Source organism: Tetrahymena thermophila (assembly GCF_000189635.1).
Source record: "Tetrahymena thermophila SB210 genomic scaffold scf_8254776, whole genome shotgun sequence".
Classification (NCBI taxonomy): domain Eukaryota; phylum Ciliophora; class Oligohymenophorea; order Hymenostomatida; family Tetrahymenidae; genus Tetrahymena; species Tetrahymena thermophila.
This window is the reverse complement of record NW_002476534.1, coordinates 827820-846652: the sequence shown is the minus strand read 5'-3', so window position 1 is coordinate 846652 and position 18833 is coordinate 827820. Positions and strand designations below refer to the sequence as shown.

At 22.4% G+C, this 18833-nt stretch overlaps 4 protein-coding genes across 4 annotated transcripts; 2 read left to right on the top strand and 2 right to left on the bottom strand. All coding sequences in view use genetic code 6, as the record gives it.

The window, feature by feature from the left end:
- Positions 1-953: 953 nt before the first annotated feature.
- On the top strand, positions 954-6215 carry TTHERM_00155570 (50S ribosome-binding GTPase; the record flags this gene model as incomplete). Its single annotated transcript, XM_001009683.2, has 1 exon — positions 954-6215. The coding sequence occupies one exon, from the start codon at positions 954-956 to the stop codon at positions 6213-6215; it is 5262 nt and encodes a 1753-aa protein (XP_001009683.2).
- Positions 6216-8484: 2269 nt separating this feature from the next.
- TTHERM_00155580 (adaptin amine-terminal region family protein) lies at positions 8485-12500 on the bottom strand (the record flags this gene model as incomplete). Its single annotated transcript, XM_001009684.3, has 13 exons — positions 8485-8645; positions 8746-8926; positions 8986-9342; positions 9402-9879; positions 9942-10148; positions 10203-10352; positions 10478-10756; positions 10807-11113; positions 11171-11316; positions 11369-11438; positions 11624-11694; positions 11761-12043; positions 12212-12500. 13 exons carry the CDS (start codon positions 12498-12500, stop codon positions 8485-8487), a joined length of 2979 nt encoding a protein of 992 aa, XP_001009684.3.
- Positions 12501-13766: 1266 nt separating this feature from the next.
- Positions 13767-15779, top strand: TTHERM_00155590 (HMG box protein, putative; the record flags this gene model as incomplete). The annotated part of the gene is made up of 1 exon (XM_001009685.3): positions 13767-15779. One exon carries the CDS (start codon positions 13767-13769, stop codon positions 15777-15779), a length of 2013 nt encoding a protein of 670 aa, XP_001009685.3.
- A 954-nt stretch (positions 15780-16733) lies between these two features.
- TTHERM_00155600 (hypothetical protein) lies at positions 16734-17561 on the bottom strand (the record flags this gene model as incomplete). Its single annotated transcript, XM_001009686.2, has 1 exon — positions 16734-17561. The coding sequence occupies exon 1, from the start codon at positions 17526-17528 to the stop codon at positions 16734-16736; it is 795 nt and encodes a 264-aa protein (XP_001009686.1). The 5' UTR covers positions 17529-17561.
- Positions 17562-18833: the final 1272 nt, after the last annotated feature.

Sequence of the window (18833 nt, the reverse complement as noted above, 5' to 3'; positions counted from 1 at the left end):
TTTTTATTAATTATTTAAATATATGACATCATTATTCGAAACAAATCTTTGGTTTTTTTTTCTTCAAATCACAAATATCAGAGATATAATCTTTTAGGTAGCAATCTTATATTAAATATAATCAGGAATTACTTTTTCTGCATTTTATTATAAGCAAATAGTAAAATGATTATTTTTAGAAAGAAATCAGCTTTTACTTCAGGTTTAGCTTAACATTCAACTTTAAACTTAAATAGAATGTTAAAAAAAATAGTTTTAATTCTGCATTATAAAATAGACTAAAATATATATGTTATTTAATTAAAACTATATCTTTGGAATGGATATTTTGATTAAGATAAATAGATTGTTTCAATCTTTGTAAAATTAATTTAGGGTCAGATTAGGTTGGGGAAATTCTTAAAATATAAAAGATATTTTTAAAAATATGTTATTGCTTTTTTTATTTTTATTTTTTATTGTTTTCAAATAAAAGATATCTAATACGAAGAGGAGATAAAAGCAAATTTCCTTTACAATTAGAATTAAAATGACATATCTTTAAACAAATATCTCCATCTGTTTTTAAATTTAATTTAAGCATAGCTTTAAAGCAATAAAATTTTTTATAAATGTTTATTAGCTATATCTTCTATTAGTTTTTGAGTAAATATTATTAATAATTTAAAAATAATTACGTAATATTTTAATAATGGAAATAAATATGTTTTTTGTAATCAAATCTATTAATAACCGCAAAAATTTAAATTATAAAACATCAACTGAATCAGATTTAAACAAGCTGATATTTAAATTAATTGGTTAATATTGTTTGTTGGTTTTAGAATATTTAATTAATTAGAATTAAGTATACAATAGATTTTAATAGGCATTATACATCCTCAAAAAGTATAAATAATAAAACAAAATAAAAAATTATAAAAAAATAAAACCATAGAATATAATATTTTGAAATGGAAGAAGTAAAGGAAGCACATGATAAGTATAATTTATTCATTTTAAACTAATAAAATAATGATAGTTTCGAGGACAAAAAATTAATGTTTTAACTCTTTTTAAAGCACATTGAAAATGATATTAAATGTATAGAAGATGAAGACTATGATATGTATTGTTTCTACAAATATTTAATTGCAAATTAAAGTATAAAATACCTTAATCTAAACGAAAATTAGAAAAAAATATTTTTATACCATTTAAAAACATACAAAGTGTCAGTAATAAAAAAAATTAAGAATACTGAAATTGAATTAAATCAACTCAGTTCTTAGTTACCTACAAATAACTAACTTATTCAATAATGCCAAAATAAGTTAAAGGCTGAAGTAGAACTAATTAAGAATGAAGATAAAAGCCTGTATGATAAATATTAAAAACTGATGTCTGAGAGATTTGATGATAAATCAGTAAAAATAAAAAAAATATTGAATGATATAATTGAGCTTATTTCATATAGCTCATTTTAAGAAGACTTTTAAAAATAAATTTTACAAGCTCTTAAATTATTAGAAGAAAGAATAATAATTTTGGAAGAAGAAGAAGAAGAAGAAGAATAAGAAGGCTTTGATCGATATGGATATTATTGTTTTCTGTTAGCATATTATATATAAGAAAACTAAAATTTAAATTCCAAAAATGCTGAAAATTGTGAGAATATAAAAAAAAAATATTTAGATAATATTTTAAATAAAATTGAAAAAATCTATAATAATATCTTAAACATTACCTCTAAATAATCTATAGACTAAGCAAATTTTTAAAAATATCTAAATAGTTTGCAGATTGAAATCTAATTTCTTGAAAAAGAAAATTTTCAAAAATTTGGTTATTATAAATACATAATAGCTGAAAATAAATTAAGCTATCTTAAGCTTAATGAAAAGTAAAAAAAGAAATGTGAATAGGAAAAAAAAATTTTTATGGATTATTACGAATAATAATTATCATTAAAGAGTAAAGAAAATTTTTAAAACGAGAATTTAAAAACCAGAAATATTGACCTCAATATTATAAATTAAAAGTAAATCTAATATAATCAGCTTGATTAATCAACTCCAACTTTAGACGTAAATTTGAGTTAGCATTAAAATTAAGAACAAAAATAAGAAGAAGAAGCAAGAAATTAGAATATAAATACTAGTAATATTTCATCACAGAATTCTTAATATTCCTAAATTCAGAGCTAAATTTAAATCTAAAGTAATCATCTTTTTTAAAAATAAACAACAGTATAATAATCTATTTCTAGTAGTGATAATTTAGATATTTCTAGTTTATCAGAAAATGAATCAGTGATATTATCTTAATTTTAGTATTATGAATAAGAATATAAATAAAAATTAGAAGAAGGAAATGAGAATATAAATACCAGTAATATTTCGTCATAGATTCCCTAATATTCCAAAATTCAGAACTAAATTCAAGTTTTAAGTAATCAAGCTTCTTAAAAATAAACAACAATGTAATAATCAATTTATATTAGTTAAACTTTAGGTATTTCTAACTTATAATAAGATGAATCAAGCATATAATCTTAATTATTCTTATCTAATTAAATATTAAATAAGTCTATTTATGAAAATTAAATTTAAGAAAAAGAAAAATGGAAAAATTAGATTCTTTTCGAATTTTCCAAAAATAATACTGTAGCAAATATTAATACAATTATATCTTAAAGCCAAAAAGACGCATTTGAAACTTAAAAAGTATATTTGATTATGGGAGAAACAGGAGTAGGAAAAAGCAGTTTTGTTTAATATTTAACTGGTGATCCTAGAGCGGAGATAGGTCATTTAGGAAACTCACATACATAAAAATGTAGAACCTTTAAAAAAAACGAATTAAAATTTATAGATTCTCCTGGTATAAATGATACATAGGATGATAGATACTAAATATTACTGAATATTGTGAAATATCTAAAATAATATAAATATAGATTCTAAGATTTATTTATTATTTGCGTATCTAATAAAGATATTAACAACCATCTAAAACATATTTAAGAATTTTCATATACCTACTTTCTTTATGATTTGTTTGGAGATTAAATTAAATTTAAGGATGTGGAATAGCTAGTCGACGAATACTTCTAATCAACTTGCCTTCTCAATTGGCAAGAAGCTGGATTCCACTACTTATAAGACTAATATACTGGAAAAAGAGTAGAAATATTCAAAAAAAAAGATTAAGCTTTAAATTATATTCAATATGCTTAAAATCTTCATATTGTTGTTAAAACATGCTTTGACAAAACTCATCAAGAAAACTTAAAAATATTTAATAATTATAAAGTTGATTTTTTAAAATAACAAATATGGTCAAATAAAAAAGAAAATATTAATGATTTACTAGCATACAAAGAATATATTTAAAGCTAAGAGGTTCATTTATTTAATAAAATTAAAAAAATCATTTAATTCTGGGACGAGGTATAAATTTGGAATTAAGGAGAATAAATCTAACATCTACTTTTAATTGGTGGGTCTTAAGTCGGAAAATCGTCTTTAATTGAGTAATTAAAATAAATTTCAGGACTAAGAGGATCAGGAACAACATCAATAACAAGTTTTTGTTAAATTTTCCTAGTAGAGTATAATAAAGTGAAATACTTTTTCATTGACACACCAGGATTTGAAGGAACAGAAGCTAATTAAAATTAATATCATAATTTAAAAATAATTTCTGATTTTTTAAGGAGAAATAGAATTACAGAATTTAAAGTTCTTTATATGCGTGATGCTGAGAGAGATGTAAGAGACGGAATGCCATAAGTCTTAAATAAACTCTTTTTTTTTATTTAGGAAATGTTTGATTAAGATTCTTCATTTATAGATTCATTATATTTAAGAGAACTAATGACATTTCAATTTTCTTAAACTAATAATTAATCTGATTATATAAAATATTAATTAAATTTAATAGAAAAAAAAATATTAACTATAGAAAGAGTTGAAAAAAGAAATAATAAAGGATTAGTTTACATGAATAAATTTAATAAATAGAGTGTTGAATTCCAAAGTAATTTCTTTACTGAATATGGAAAATTTATTCAAGTTGATATTATAGAAGATGATTTGTAAAAAAAAACTCTATTTGAAGGAGTAAATTAGATAGAACCAATATGTGTTGATGAAAAAATATTTATGAAAATAAAAAAAACAATTAATAGTAAAATAATAAATAATCTGGATGATTATATGACTGCTTTCAAAAAAGTACTTGAATTGTATTAATAATACAACAATATTTTTAATTTAATTAATATTGGAAGGTAGAATAAATAAAATATTTCTAAGGATTTGAATGATTAAAGAATTAAGATAGCCGAAAAATTGAGCAATATTATTTATATTGTTATCGGAGATTTTTAAAATACCCCAGAAATGAAAAATTATATTTCGAAATTATTTCTTAATAAAATATCAAGCAATAACGAATAAAATCATCAAAATGAATTAAACAATAAGGTTTTAAATTCTATACAAAAGCACTTTTTAAAAGCATCATATACACCCTTTCTATTTGAAGCATAATAGAATCCTAATAATATTTTCCTATCTCGAAAGTAGTTATATTACTCGTCATTAGCACATTAATTAAGCCCTTTTTTGAGAAAAAGCAGACCAGACCATTAAAAAATCATAGAAAAACTTTCAATAATTAAAATTCTATAGGAATTAACTTTTCAATCTCATGTTTAATCTAAATAAATAGAATTAGAAATTAATAGCGCTCCAGAAAAAATTATAGATAAGATAGATGCATTTATTTCTGGAATAAATAATATATTTGGGAGTGGAGGATAATTTTTTAGATAATTTTACTTAATTAACAATGTCGTTGAAGATATCTTTAAATTCAAACAAGTATTTAATGTTGCTGCAAAATGGCAAAATTATTTCTTATCTACTATAAGCTTTGGATTTGATGCATATTCATATTCAAAAGGAAAAATATGTAGAAGATAGATGGAATTAATGACCTACTTTAATATAGCCAATACAATTTTACCTTATTGCCTTTCTGTCTCAGGTATTGGGTGGTTAGGTCTATTTGCTTTAGGATTCATAGCTGAAAGATATTTAACTTAAAGTTTTACATCTAGTTAAATATTTGATAAAACATTGGGTTTAGTTTTAAAAACTATTATAGATGATTAGCATCCTAATTAGGTTTTACTTTACTTTTAAAAATCAGAATTTTTAAAACAACACAAAATCACCAATTATTCTTAAACTTAATCAAAAGAGGCGTATGAAATGTTCAGATAACTAGAAGAAAAAAATTATAAATCAGGAGAATAGAATAAATTTCTCCTAAAGCTATTCAATTAAAGTGAGTAACCTAAAAGATTAAAAGATGAAATTTCTAAGCATATAGTTAAGAATATCATATCAAAACATTTTTAATTTGAATTTGAGTAAATTTAAGGTTAAAATCTCATTTAAGGTATAGAAAAATAGCTAAAAAGTAATAAGTAAATAATTGATACTTTTTATCAAAGATTTAATTTTAACAATCTACTTAAAAATATTAAATAGGATTAAAAAAAATTAAAAGAAACTTTGCATTAAAATGAAAAACAAACTAATATTTGCTTACATGACGATACAGATTTTTTATAAAAGCTAAATACCTATCAATAATCTTTAAATGTATTTATTAAACATATAGAAAATACTAGTTATAATTATAAAGAACAAAAAGAATTTTGTGAAAAGATACCTTTAAGTAAGTGTCAGTATTATCCCATAACTTTTAAAGGTTATTGTAATTTAGTTCATTAAAAAAGCTAATACATTTTTATGTAAGATACCATAAGCGAAATTTTCAAAAACAATAATTGTTTTGAGGTGAAACCTGAAAATAATTTTAACCATGAATTTTTTTAATTTTAAAATGACGATGAATTAACATATTACCTCAACTTGTTAATTTTAAGCGATAAATTTATTACAAGTAGGTATATATTAAAAGTTAAAGGTAATAAATAACCTTATTTAAGTTTTATGAATGGTACAGAAGTTATTGATGCTGAAGTTGAATATTCAATCGATTTATTCCAAAAAGCAAATGAATCATTTAATTTGAAAGACTTTGTTGAAATAATAAAAATTGAAACTAAGAATTAATTTAATATTGATAAAGAAATATATTTGAGATTAAAAAACTTCTTTGAATCAATAGGTAATTTGAAGTAAATTTTTGGATGACACTCTGTTAACTTTTAGAATAAAACTCAAATAAATTTAATAAAAATGAGATAGTCTAAAAATACTAATAAATAAGGTTTAAATTTATTTTTTTAACACTAAAGTTGTTATCCGTTATTTGTAGAGTGTAAAATTAATTTTAGATATAAGGTATTTAATGTATATAATCTTACCAAATAAATAAAATACATATATTATTGTAGGGCTCTTCAAATACTAATAGAATCACCCTTTTTTTAAATTATATGAAGAATTCTTAACAAATTAAAATACTTTATTTTTTTTAATTTTATTTTAATGTAAATATATTACTATATATATATATATATATTAGATAATAACTTTAGTTTAAATAAAATATATTTTAATCATTATTTATTAATAATATTTTTAGATTATCTTATTTTTTTAAATTAATTTGAAGTCCAAAAAATAAAAAAAAATTATCGAAAATTTTTTTCAACTAGAAACTCAATCCTAATGAATTAAATATTCTAAAATCTACAAACAGTTTTTACCATTTAATTTAAATATAAGCTTGTTTGAATCTGATTCAGTTGATTTTTTTAATTTAAATTTTTGTGGTTATTAAAATAAGTGATTATAAAACACATTTTTTTCCATAATTAATTCATTATTCTGTCATTTTTTTAAATAATTAATAATATTTACTCAAAAACAAATAAACATAATTAAAATAATTTATTGTTTTAACGCTAAGCTTAAATTAAATTTAATTTAAAAAAAGGATGAATATTATTTTTTAAAAAAGGTTTACTTTTTTAATCTTTTAAAAGAAATTTGCTTTTATTTGCTAATTATATCAGATGTCTTTTATTAGAAAAGCAACAAAAAATACTAAAAAAGATAATAACAAACTAATCAGATTTTTTATATATATTTTAAGATTCCCTTACCTAATCTGAATCTGACTTAATTTTATTAAAATTGAAGCAGCCTATTTATCTAAATAAAATAATCAAAATATCCATCCATTCCAAAGATATAGTTTTAATTAAATAACATATATTTTTTAATCTATTTTATAATACAAAATTAAAAGTATTTTGTTTAACATTCTGTTGAAGTTTAAAGATGAATGTTAAGCTAAACCTGCAGTATATATTTATGTCTTTTTAAAAATAATAATTTTCTTTTTGCTTATAATAAAAATGCAGAAAAGTTTTTATTCCCAATAAAATAAGATTGCTACCTAAAAGATTACATTTTGAATACTTAAGTTTTGAGAAAAATACCAAAGATTTGTAGAATACATCATATATTTAAATGCTTAATAAAAAATAATCATGCAATAATAATGCATAAATAATTTAAATCACATATTGATATTGACGTTATCACTTAATTTAAGTAATTATAATTGCAATATTATTTCATAATATAGTAGAAAATTTTATTGCACCTTTATTTTTTTGTTATGATAACAAAATTGGTAATTAATCTATTTTTTCATTTATCAATTTTCTTTATTAATTTTCATTTATATTTGATTAATTTCACTATACTTCATAGCTAAGCGCTTCATCTCACATCTAGGTTTTGCCCCATATAGCGAACTTCCTCACCTGTGAAATTTATTTATTTTTTTAATGTTTTTTCAACAACCTAAGAAATAAGGTGATTGAGAGTCAATTCTGGTGATTAATAGCAGCTACTGATAGGATATTTGGGGTTTACAGGGGTAAATTTGAAAAATCCTGTTTTAGTAGGAGCAAGAGGGAATTTTTAAAGAAATTATGGGGAGATAAAATCAACTTACAATATATTCAAAGATAAATTTTTTTTAATAAAGTATTATCTGTCTCAAATTTTAACTCTTCTAAAAAACTTTACTTATTAAATTATTAATCATAATATAATAGAGCTAATACTAAATACTCAAAAAAAAATTATAACAATTAAATAAATAAAATTTCCAATGCTATTTATACTAACTTAAGGGAAAATTTTAAACCTTAACCATTTGAAAAAAAATTACAAGTGAAAAGAAAACCTATAAAGGAGTGTTCCACTTAACTTTAATTATTTATTTTATAGCATAGCTTATATTTGATTAAGTTAAATGATTAAAAGCATTTAAAAATAAAAGCTATTTTGATTGAATTTTATTTAAAAAATTGTGCATAATTTAGATAATTTTAATTATGAAAGTTAATTTAATTTATTTATAGACAAAATAAAAAATAATTAATTAATTACATTAAAATTTAGATAATTATTAATTATATTAAAATAAAATATTTTATAATCATTATCTTGTAAGTAAGAAGTTGAAAAGCTAAAGAACAAGAGGGATAAAGTTCTAATGTTTCGACTTACATATAACTTTACAAGAAGTATCGCTTACATAGCTAATTTCTATACAAAATATAAAATCTTCTCCAGTTTTACAAGAAAAGAAGAAAGTTCCTAAATTATTAATATTAATAATTATTATTCTTAAAAAAATGTTTTTAAAATTGTTCTAAATTAAAAAATGAATAACTCAATTGATTAATTAATTAATTACCTTGTCCTGAAGGAGATGGACGAGTTGCAACATGGAATATATTATTTCTTTTCAAATGAGCTTTAATTACATTTTCTTGATAATAGTTTTTATTGAAATTGTTTTTTACTTCAAAAGATAATTCTGGTTAGCCCATCCAAAACTTTTTGAAATCTTCTTTAGTTAATTCGCCATCTGGCAACTTTTTTAGTAAAAATTATATTTATTTAAGTTAATTAAAAATTATTTTTAAGTAGTTACCATAAAAATGTGATATAAACATGGGACTTAGAATAAGAAAACATCCAAACTACATTTTAATCCAACTGTAAAAAGAAGTGGAATAGAAGGAGGATTTGGATCTTTATTTCCTGAATTGTTAATTTTTATTTTAAAAGCTTAAGTTGTTAGAGGATTTAATGAAACATTAGGGAAGGCTTCTGGCTTAAATCCAAAGTAGTTTTATCTCATTTACAATAGGAAATTGCTTATTGCAACTTGTGTATGATTTGTGATAACTAAATTTAAGTAAACTGTATTATTTTCATTTATAAAGTTAGCCTTTACGCTTAATCCACTCTAACCAGCATTACCCTTCACGTCTTATTTGAGTACTTCCTAATATTTTTAAAAATAGCATAATATGCTTTCATATTTAACTAATTAAAAAAATCTACTTCTGCAGGTACTTCAGTAAATGATTCAATTTATGGTTGTTAAGAAGGAATGATAGGATCTCCAAACATATCAACTTCAACTGATTATCCACCTAGAGGTTAAATTTAAATAGGTGGAGCAGGTTGAGAAGTGATAGTAGTTGTAGGTTGTTAAAACTAAATTCCAGACATGTTGTATAAATCTAATCCACTTTATTATTATGTTGGACTGCTTATTTAATTTGGAATTTGTTAAACAGGAGCAACATTGTCATTTGCATCAATTAAATCAATCAAATCTTATGTTTTAGAAGTTTTTAATTCAGGCTAAGCAATTTCAGGAGTTGTTTATGGTTGATGATCACCTACATCTAAAAGATCAATATTTCCTTAAGAGCTTGGAGCTTTTGCTTCATTGCTTTTTTCTGATGAAATACTGCTTGTATTATTCTTTTAACTTATTTCTTTCTTGAGATTTTCAATGTTGATAATAATAGGTCTAATTTTTTATCATTTGAATAAATTTTAACAAATATTTTTGAGATTAAATAAATTTTTTACTTTCTTCTCATTATCGATTCATGCTTGAACATTTCTTCTGGCACTTTAGAGAAAATTGAACTTACACAACCTAAAGTTAAAATCATTTTTTCAATGAATTCAGGATCAGTAACAATCTTTAGTTCTTCTATTTTAGGCTTGTTGCATAAAACAGTGTCTTAGGTCTTCTTAGGATCTGTAGCTAACATTCTCCAGTACATGTAAGCTCTTTTTAAATGAGAAAATTATTAGAAAAAGAAAGAAAAAAAAATAAAAATAAACCTATCTCTAACATCAGGATTTTAATTGTCTTCAGCTGCTACTTAAAGAAGATGAATGATAAGTTATTAAGAATCTTATGGATATTTAACAAAAATTTTAACTGATGCAGTCAAAATTTCTAACTAGACGAGTCTTTCTTCTTAAGAAAAGCTAATTTTTATTAGAAAGAAAAAAATAAATAATGAAATTTGAAAAAAATATGCTTTATTAAGAAAATATTAAATAAGAATTTCTCTTTAAAGAGATTAACCAGAGATAAAATATATTTTGTTTACTTTTCTGCCATCTTTTAAATAATTTAAAGAGAGTCATCGATATACTCTGCATATTCTCCAACTATCCATGCAGCTGAAGCCTTAGATCTTGGATCATAAGTCTCACTGATTAAAGGTGTTATGAGTTTCATCGTATCTCTATTTTTAGGATTTATGACTCTATATTTACGGAAGATCTTCTGAAGAGTAATAAAAATTTCTTGAATATATTCAGAGCAAGAGTGTACATTTTAACTTGATTGGATGTTTTTAATGACTTCTACAATAATTTAGAATGCCCTTTGAATAATAATAATTTATTAAGCTATTAATAAATTAACTTATTTTACTTATCACAAGCTTAATCATATCTAACTGCAATACTTCCAAGAGCTTTAATAGATCTTTTAACGAATTCAGTATCAGATTCTGCAACATAGGCACTTAATTCATTCAATAAATCATCTAAATTCTTCTCATTACATATTTTGACTAATACTTCCAATTTCTCGTTTTTCACATAGTAAGGTTCATTGAAAAAGCAGAAAAAGGATTTCAACTTTTGATCCATAATATTAGGTCTCTTTTGGAGAATGTGCAAAATGGATTTTAGAATAACATATTTGACTTCGGGCTTATCCCAATTCAAAAGGGAAACTTTTATTGTTTTTGTTGTAATTAATTATATTTAAAAGTAATTAAATCAATAAATACCTAAAGATGGAGAGAGTTTCTTTAAAATACTGTCAACTAATTCATTTTTAGTGATATATTCAAGGAATCTTAAAACAACCTTGATAGTGCTTAAAACTACTGCAGGATTAATATGATTTAATCTTGGAAGAACTCTTTCTATAATCCTTGAAAAAATGAATAAATTAGAATGAATTTATTTATAAAAAATAAATGTACAATTCTGCTTCTTGGTCATTTGCTGCTTAGTAGTCTGCAAGCTAATCTAAAATAGATATCTAACCCCATTCTATTTAAAAATTATAATAAATTAATTATAAATTTAGAAAGAAAATTCTATTTTTTTTAATTTGCATAATTTTTAGATATTTCGATTATTTTGCTTGCATATCTTTTCTTATTCTACATAATAATTAATACTTTATTGATAAAATATCTTTCAACAATTATTTGAAAAATTGCATAATTTAATACCTGCGCATTCATTAATAGCAACAAGCAGCTTCTTCAAATTATCTGAGTTTATTGTTGGTATTAACTGTCCCCTAATGTTGTAATAATCAACATAAATATTTAATATATCGCTTTTTTATTTGAATTTATCAAATTACTTCATATATGATATTTCTTATAATGACAATAGAAGATTTGCTAAAACTAAACCATTTGATTCTGTATTTAACAATTATTGCATCATAGCTATTAACCCAGCTTCTTCTATTAACTAAGGGGAAACTTCATAGACTTTAGGTACACACAAAGCAGCTGTTTTTCTGACATAGGGTTCTACATCTTCTAAACAATTTTTGAGAGGAGAAACTAAATATTCATTTAATTTGTGCACTCTCAAACAACCAATAGTCCTAACTGCTAATGCTCTTAACAAAGGATTTCCTGATTTTATATTGAAAAATAATATTACTTTTCTGTATTAATTCCTTAAAAATTTTTTGAATTTTATGCTAGTTGATATTTGCTCATCCAAACCGACTATCTAACTAACTAAATTAATCAATAAATTCATCTCATATCTTTTATAATAAAAATTTATAAACAAATAACCTTTATTTTCCATATCTTTTCTAAAAAGATTGACAACCATAATTGAATCATCAGGCTTGTCACGAGAGTAATTGATAATATACAAATAGACCAATTTTTTTAACTAGATATCAGGGTATTAAAGGCATTTTAAGACAGATTGGAATAGAGGTGAAACATCTTTTCCGACTGTCATATTTGCTATAATTTTCTTGACGGCATACAATTTTGTTTCAAATTCATCAGAATTTAATTCCTGCTCCAAATCGTATAGCTCTCCTTTGCTTGTTTAATTATCGAAATAGGCCATTTTTATTAATTGCTTGATATTTTTGTTTGCTTTTGATCAATTTTATATGCAAATTACTACCTAATTATTTTTTTTTTGATACTAACCAGATTAATTATTTCAATATACAAATTTTTTTTGATTAATGATATTGAAAATTTTTGTTCAATTTTTATTGTTTTTGGATATAAATCTAAATTTTTTATTTATTTATTTGCTTTCTTGCTTGCTTGCTTGTTTGTTTCCTTTCTCTTTATTTAGATTCTCTTTCAAACATGCGCACATTTATTCACCAGCATCCATTTGGTTATTTACTAATTTTGAAAAAATATCAATTCTTTTAATTTCTTATGAGGCATAGTGTTAAATTTAAATTCATATAAATAACCTTTTAGAAAAATATTCATTACCAATAAGCAATTACTGTCTTTTAGTGTTTATTTTCAAAATTAATCTAATCATCCACATGATATTAAAATTGATAATTAAATAGAGCTATGCATAAATATTTAAAATAAAATGCCATTTAAAAATTAATTTTTAAAGTAAAATAAAAGCAGAGTTACAACTTTTCTCTTAAAAATTTTTAAAAGCTATTACTGAAAAATATTTCTGTTTTAATTTTCAATTTCTTTAAGAAGAATAGTATAAATAGTAATAATAAATATAAATAGAATACAGCAAAAGCTATTTGAGGTATTTTTTACATAATTATTTTTAAATAGAACAAAGATTTAGTTTCTTCAACATCTTTTTAATATCTTAATCGTCTTTTAGGATAGGTTACCAAGTTAAAATATTCATTAATATTCCAAAAAAATTTATGAGATTTTATTAATTTTACCAATTAAACTCAAAATCAGCTAAAAATTGAATGTAAAAACTAAAAAGTAAAAATTTATTTTATTTGAAAAATTAATTTTCATTGATATTAGTTATCATTTAAGTAAATTTATGGCATTAGAAATATAATTTTTATTGAGATTCATAAACATTTTAGTAATATTTTTATATAAAAAGTGTGTTATATTAAAACAAACTAAAAGTTTACTAAATTTAAGCTAAATGCTTGGCGTTTCTCTTTTTTTTAACTAATTGATTATACAAAGCAAAATTTAGCAAGATTTAATTAGAGATTTCGCGGTAGAGATTAGCAACAAATAAATCTTAGCTTTAAATTATCAAAGAATTTGAATTCAAAACAAAAAATTTTATAAATATTAAAAAATATCCAAAAATAATATCAAAAAATCTAATATCATTCATTCCTTTGCTATTAATTACGAAATGAGCCACTAAAGAAAAACTCAAAAGAAGAAGACTAACCAAAAAGAAAAGCCTGTTAAACCTGAAGGACCTTTCTTTTTATTCAAGAATGAAGTATTAAGTGATATCTAGAAAGATTTACCTGATGAATCTCTCTCTAAAATCAATGAAAAGATTTCAGAATAATGGAATGGCTTATCAGAAAAAAAAAAGAAAAAGTATGAGGACGAACACTTGAAGCTTCTCGAGGAGTATGAACATCACTTAAAAGAGTGGAATGAGTAGCATGCTCCTGCTGATAATGAAGAATAAAATAAAGAAGAAGAAACTGATAAAGTAAAAGAAATGGAAGCTGATAGTCATCCTACTCCTAATCGTAAAGGTATTAAAAAGTCAAAATCAACTACTAGTGGTTCCAGATCAAATGCAAGGGCCTCTTAAAAGAAGGCTTCAGCTAGTAAAAGCAAGGACGCAAAGAAGGCAACAAATAGAAGTGGATCTAAGAACAAATCTAACAATAAGAGTAGAGGAAGCTCATCAAGCTCTTCTAAAAGAAATTCTTCTAACTCTAAATCTAAAGACCAAAAGAAAGCCAACAATGAAAGAAGTTAATCTAAGAATAATAGAAATTCCAGAAAATAGAATCACACTGATGAAAAGCATACTGACAACACTAAAGTTATGGAAGCTGAAAAATCATCAAGCAAGTCAAGAAAAAATTCCAAATCTAAAGAACCTTCTAAGTAGAAAGAAAGAAATTCAACTTCTAAATCAAAAGGAAATTAATCTAGAAGTAACTCAAAATCAAAGCAAGTAGGAAAAGTCGTAAAGATGCCTAGAAAATCAAATAAAATGGAAGCTGAAAATACATCTAGAAATAGTTCTAAATCCAAATCTAGAGGAAGAAATAACTCCTCAAAAAAAAGATAGTCAAATTCAAAGTCTAAGACAAGACAGGAATAATCTCAAAAAAAGAGAAATTAAATGAGTGTTGAGAAATCAGCCACTAAGCCAAGAGGAAGGTCTTAAGTTAAAAAATCTATGGAAACTGAACACAATGTCTAGAGAAGTTCTTCAAAGTCTAAATCCAAATCCTCTAAGAAGCACTCAAAAGCAAAAGAAGGTTCTAAATCTAGAAAAAACTCTCAATCAAAGCAAAGAAGCAGCTCTAAATCTAGAAATATTTCATAATAAAAATCAAGAAACAACTCAAAAGCAAAATCAAGAAATAACTCTAAGTCGAAATCAAGAAATAATTCTAAGTCAAAATCAAGAAGAGATTCAAAATAAGCTCAATCTAAGTCTAAACATGCAGGTGATTCAAAATCAAAATCCAGAAACAATTCAAAGGCAAAATCTAGAAATAACTCTAAATCTAAATCTAGAAACAATTCTAAGTCAAAATCTAGAAACAACTCTAAGTCAAAATCAAGAAATAACTCTAAATCTAAAAGAAGAAGCTCTAAGTAAATGCATGCAGAAACTAGTTCTACTAGAAAAAGATCTGTATCTAAAGGTAGAAGTAGTTCTAAATCAAAAAAAGAATCCTAATCAAAATCTAGAAATGGTTCTAAATCTAAATCAAAAGTGAATGAAAGTAAAAGCAAGGATGAACATGCTTCAATTTCAAATTAAAAATCATCTAAAAAGGAATAACATTAGAATCATGATGGCTAAGATGAAGTCTAAGAACATAAAAATAACCATAATTCTTCTAAATCTTCAAAAATGAGCAACCATGTCGTTTCAAGATAGGCATCAAATCTCAATGACAAAGTTTAATCTGAAGATCAAAAGTTAATAAATTAACAATCCGACATGGTTAGTTCTTAAAAATCTAATAAAGTGAATGTTTCTTTGAGTTCTTCTTAAGTTAAAAATACCCATCAACATGCTGATATTGCAACTATCCAACCTGATTCTTAAAAGAATTCTAAATAAAAGGTTGCTTCCATTCATAATAGCTAAGTTTAAGATACTCATGCTGTTTAAAATGCTGATAATGGCTTACAATAAATGAATGCTGAACAATGAAAGATAACATAAAAAAATAAATGAGGAATAAAGAAAATATTTGTAACTAAAAACCTATTTGAAATATAAATATAAATAAAATAACAACACACATTTTTGAGATTTCACAAATTAAAAATATAAAAGAAAACTACAAAACAAACTAAATAACTATCTACCTATCTATATTTTTCCACTAATTACCCAAACAAACTTTATAAATTTTCTTTAAACTAAGATAAATTGATTAGAAATTAAATTTTAAGATTTTATCTTATTAGTATAATTCATATTTATTTATAAAATTAAAATATTTATCATTTTTTTGTTTTCTTTTATAAAAACTAACTCTCATATTTTTGCATGCAATTAGATTTATTTCTGTTTATATTATATTAATTTCTATAGTTTTAATATAAATTTTATTTAATAAATAAAAAATTTACTAAATTAATTATTATTTTATCATATCAATAAACAGATTGATCATGTTAAATTTTTATTTAATGTTAAATTTTTATTTTAAATTCAAAATTTAATAAAACTAATCATAAAACTTTCCTTTCACTTAAATATGGCTTTTACATTTTTAAAAAATTCATATTTTTGTTGTTTTAATTCTAAACTTTTATAAAATACTAAATACTTTTAAATAAAATTATTAGTTTTTTAACAATTTTTTTACTATTTATAATTTAATTGTTATATTATCATTAAAATAATAATTGATTCTATTTGGTATTAAGGTTGTTTATATTATTAAATAAAAATTTAGAAATTAGAATTGTGGCAGATTGGATTTTTTTAACATACATTTTATTTGTTTTGAAAATTAAAAATAGATTCTAATAAGTAAATGACTGACTGATAGGATAGTTATTAGAATACTTAAAACTTCAAAGAAAATATATAAGAAATATATATATTGTCACAAATTAAAATAATCTAAAAAATTTATTATCAATTAAAATATCTTCAAAATAATAAATAAGAAAGGGCAGCAATCATAATAGATAAAAAGAAATCAAGTTGTTTAGAAGAGGTAGAACTAGTTTCTTTTGGCTTTGCATCATCACAATATTGAGAAGTAGCTTTAAGATCAATATGTTTATCAGTATTGTAATTTGTTTTAATGATGTAGATATCAACTATGTCATTGCCTATTTTAACGTTTTAAATCTTTTGAGTAAGAGTTTATTCTTATTACATGAAGAATCCATTTTAGTATTAAGTTTGAAGAGGTCCATTGTTAGTAAACAAAGATTCTAAAACTGCATTAGACTAGAATGCTTAAAACTTATCAATCTTTAAAGTAATGTGAGGACATTTGTTGGCAATATTAATTGAAGGAGCGGGGAAAACGGGTGTGCACATAATAGCTCCAGGAACATAGACAAATGTAGAAGATTGGAGAGTGTAAGTTTTACCAGGTACAAATTGCTTATAGTATTCTGATTCCATGTTTTTAGGATCATAACCAAGATAGAAAACTGTAGTGTGGAAGTCAGCTGGGTTTTACCAGGGTAAGGTTGGATTAGCAGTAGACAAAGATTTCATGTCTTAGTCGATCAAAGCAGCAGCTTCTGGGTATTTTTGTTTTAAGTTAGCCATTTATTATACGATGAAATCTTAAACTTATGCACTTGCAATTTTAGTGTCAGCTACTAAAGCTAAATATTAAGGTACTGACTAAGATGCATTATTATCACAGACAGTAAATCCTACATTAAGTACCAAAAAGAAAAGGCAAATAGCTTGTAATTTTACCATTTTTGTCTTTTTATTTAATTATTTTAAGTTTAGAGAAGTTTATTAATATTTAATATTTAAATTATTTATTATATTTATTTATGTAAGATATTTATGATCCATATTTAAATAAAAAAATGAATTAAAGATATAGCATACATAAATAGGATGACAAAAATTTTTTAAATATTTCAAATATTTATTAATTAGCTGAACTAGAACTTTTAAAATTAAGCATTTAATTAATAACCTTATTCTTTTTTATTTCTTCTTGAATATTTGGGGTCCCTTCTTTATATATACTTACTTCTAGTGATATATTACCATTTTTCTAACTAAAATTAAATCGTATTAAGCAAGCTCATATACGTAGGCTAAACTTTAATTAAGTTTGTGATCTACCATTAAAAATATGATTAAAATTAATATCAATTATATTTGATAGTAAAATTACATTTTTTACAAATTTAAATTTATTAATTAAATTTACGTTCAAGCTGAAATAAAATTATTTTTCTTTTTAAATTTCTTAAGAGGAAGTTAAAAACAAAGCAAAAATAAAAAGTTAAAAAATTTTGTAGATGTATTAAGAATGATCAAATAATCAAATTATAAAATTTATAATGAGTAAAAAATGTTAAGCTACGTTAAGCATATTAATATAACTAAAATAATCTTTGCAGTCAAATGCAATTTGAAGTCTTTATTTACTAGTAATATAACTAATATGTACCAATTATTATTTATTTGCAAAATAAATTCTATTAATTTATTCATATTTTTATAGATTATTTAACATATTTATTTATTAAAGGTTAAGCATGCTTTCATATTCTCATTTTATAATTATTTAATAACTTAGATATTTATCATGCCTTACAAAAAATTATACAAAGTTGTGACTTAAAATTTCAGAATTAATACTATTTTTCTAGTAAGAAATTCAATAATGTACCATTAAGCTTTTGTTTAGTAAATACTATTTTTAATAATCTATTTATTTAAGATAATATTTTATAAATATCGATTGGATTATATTAATGATTATTTTTATAAATGTTTTTTTCATTGAATATTTTTATAATAAATTTTTTGTAACTTTTAAAATAATTTATAAAATATTTTTAAAATTTGTTTTTCACTCTTTCTTCACTTTAGTTTTTCTTATTATATGGAAAAAATAAATTTAACTTTAATGAAAAGAATCTATTATCAGTTTATTATTTATTAATATTTACTAAATTAAATTAAAAAATAAATAAATAAATTTAAATATAATTTTATAAATTAAAAAAATGATAAAATTTTAATGTCTTCAAATAAAAA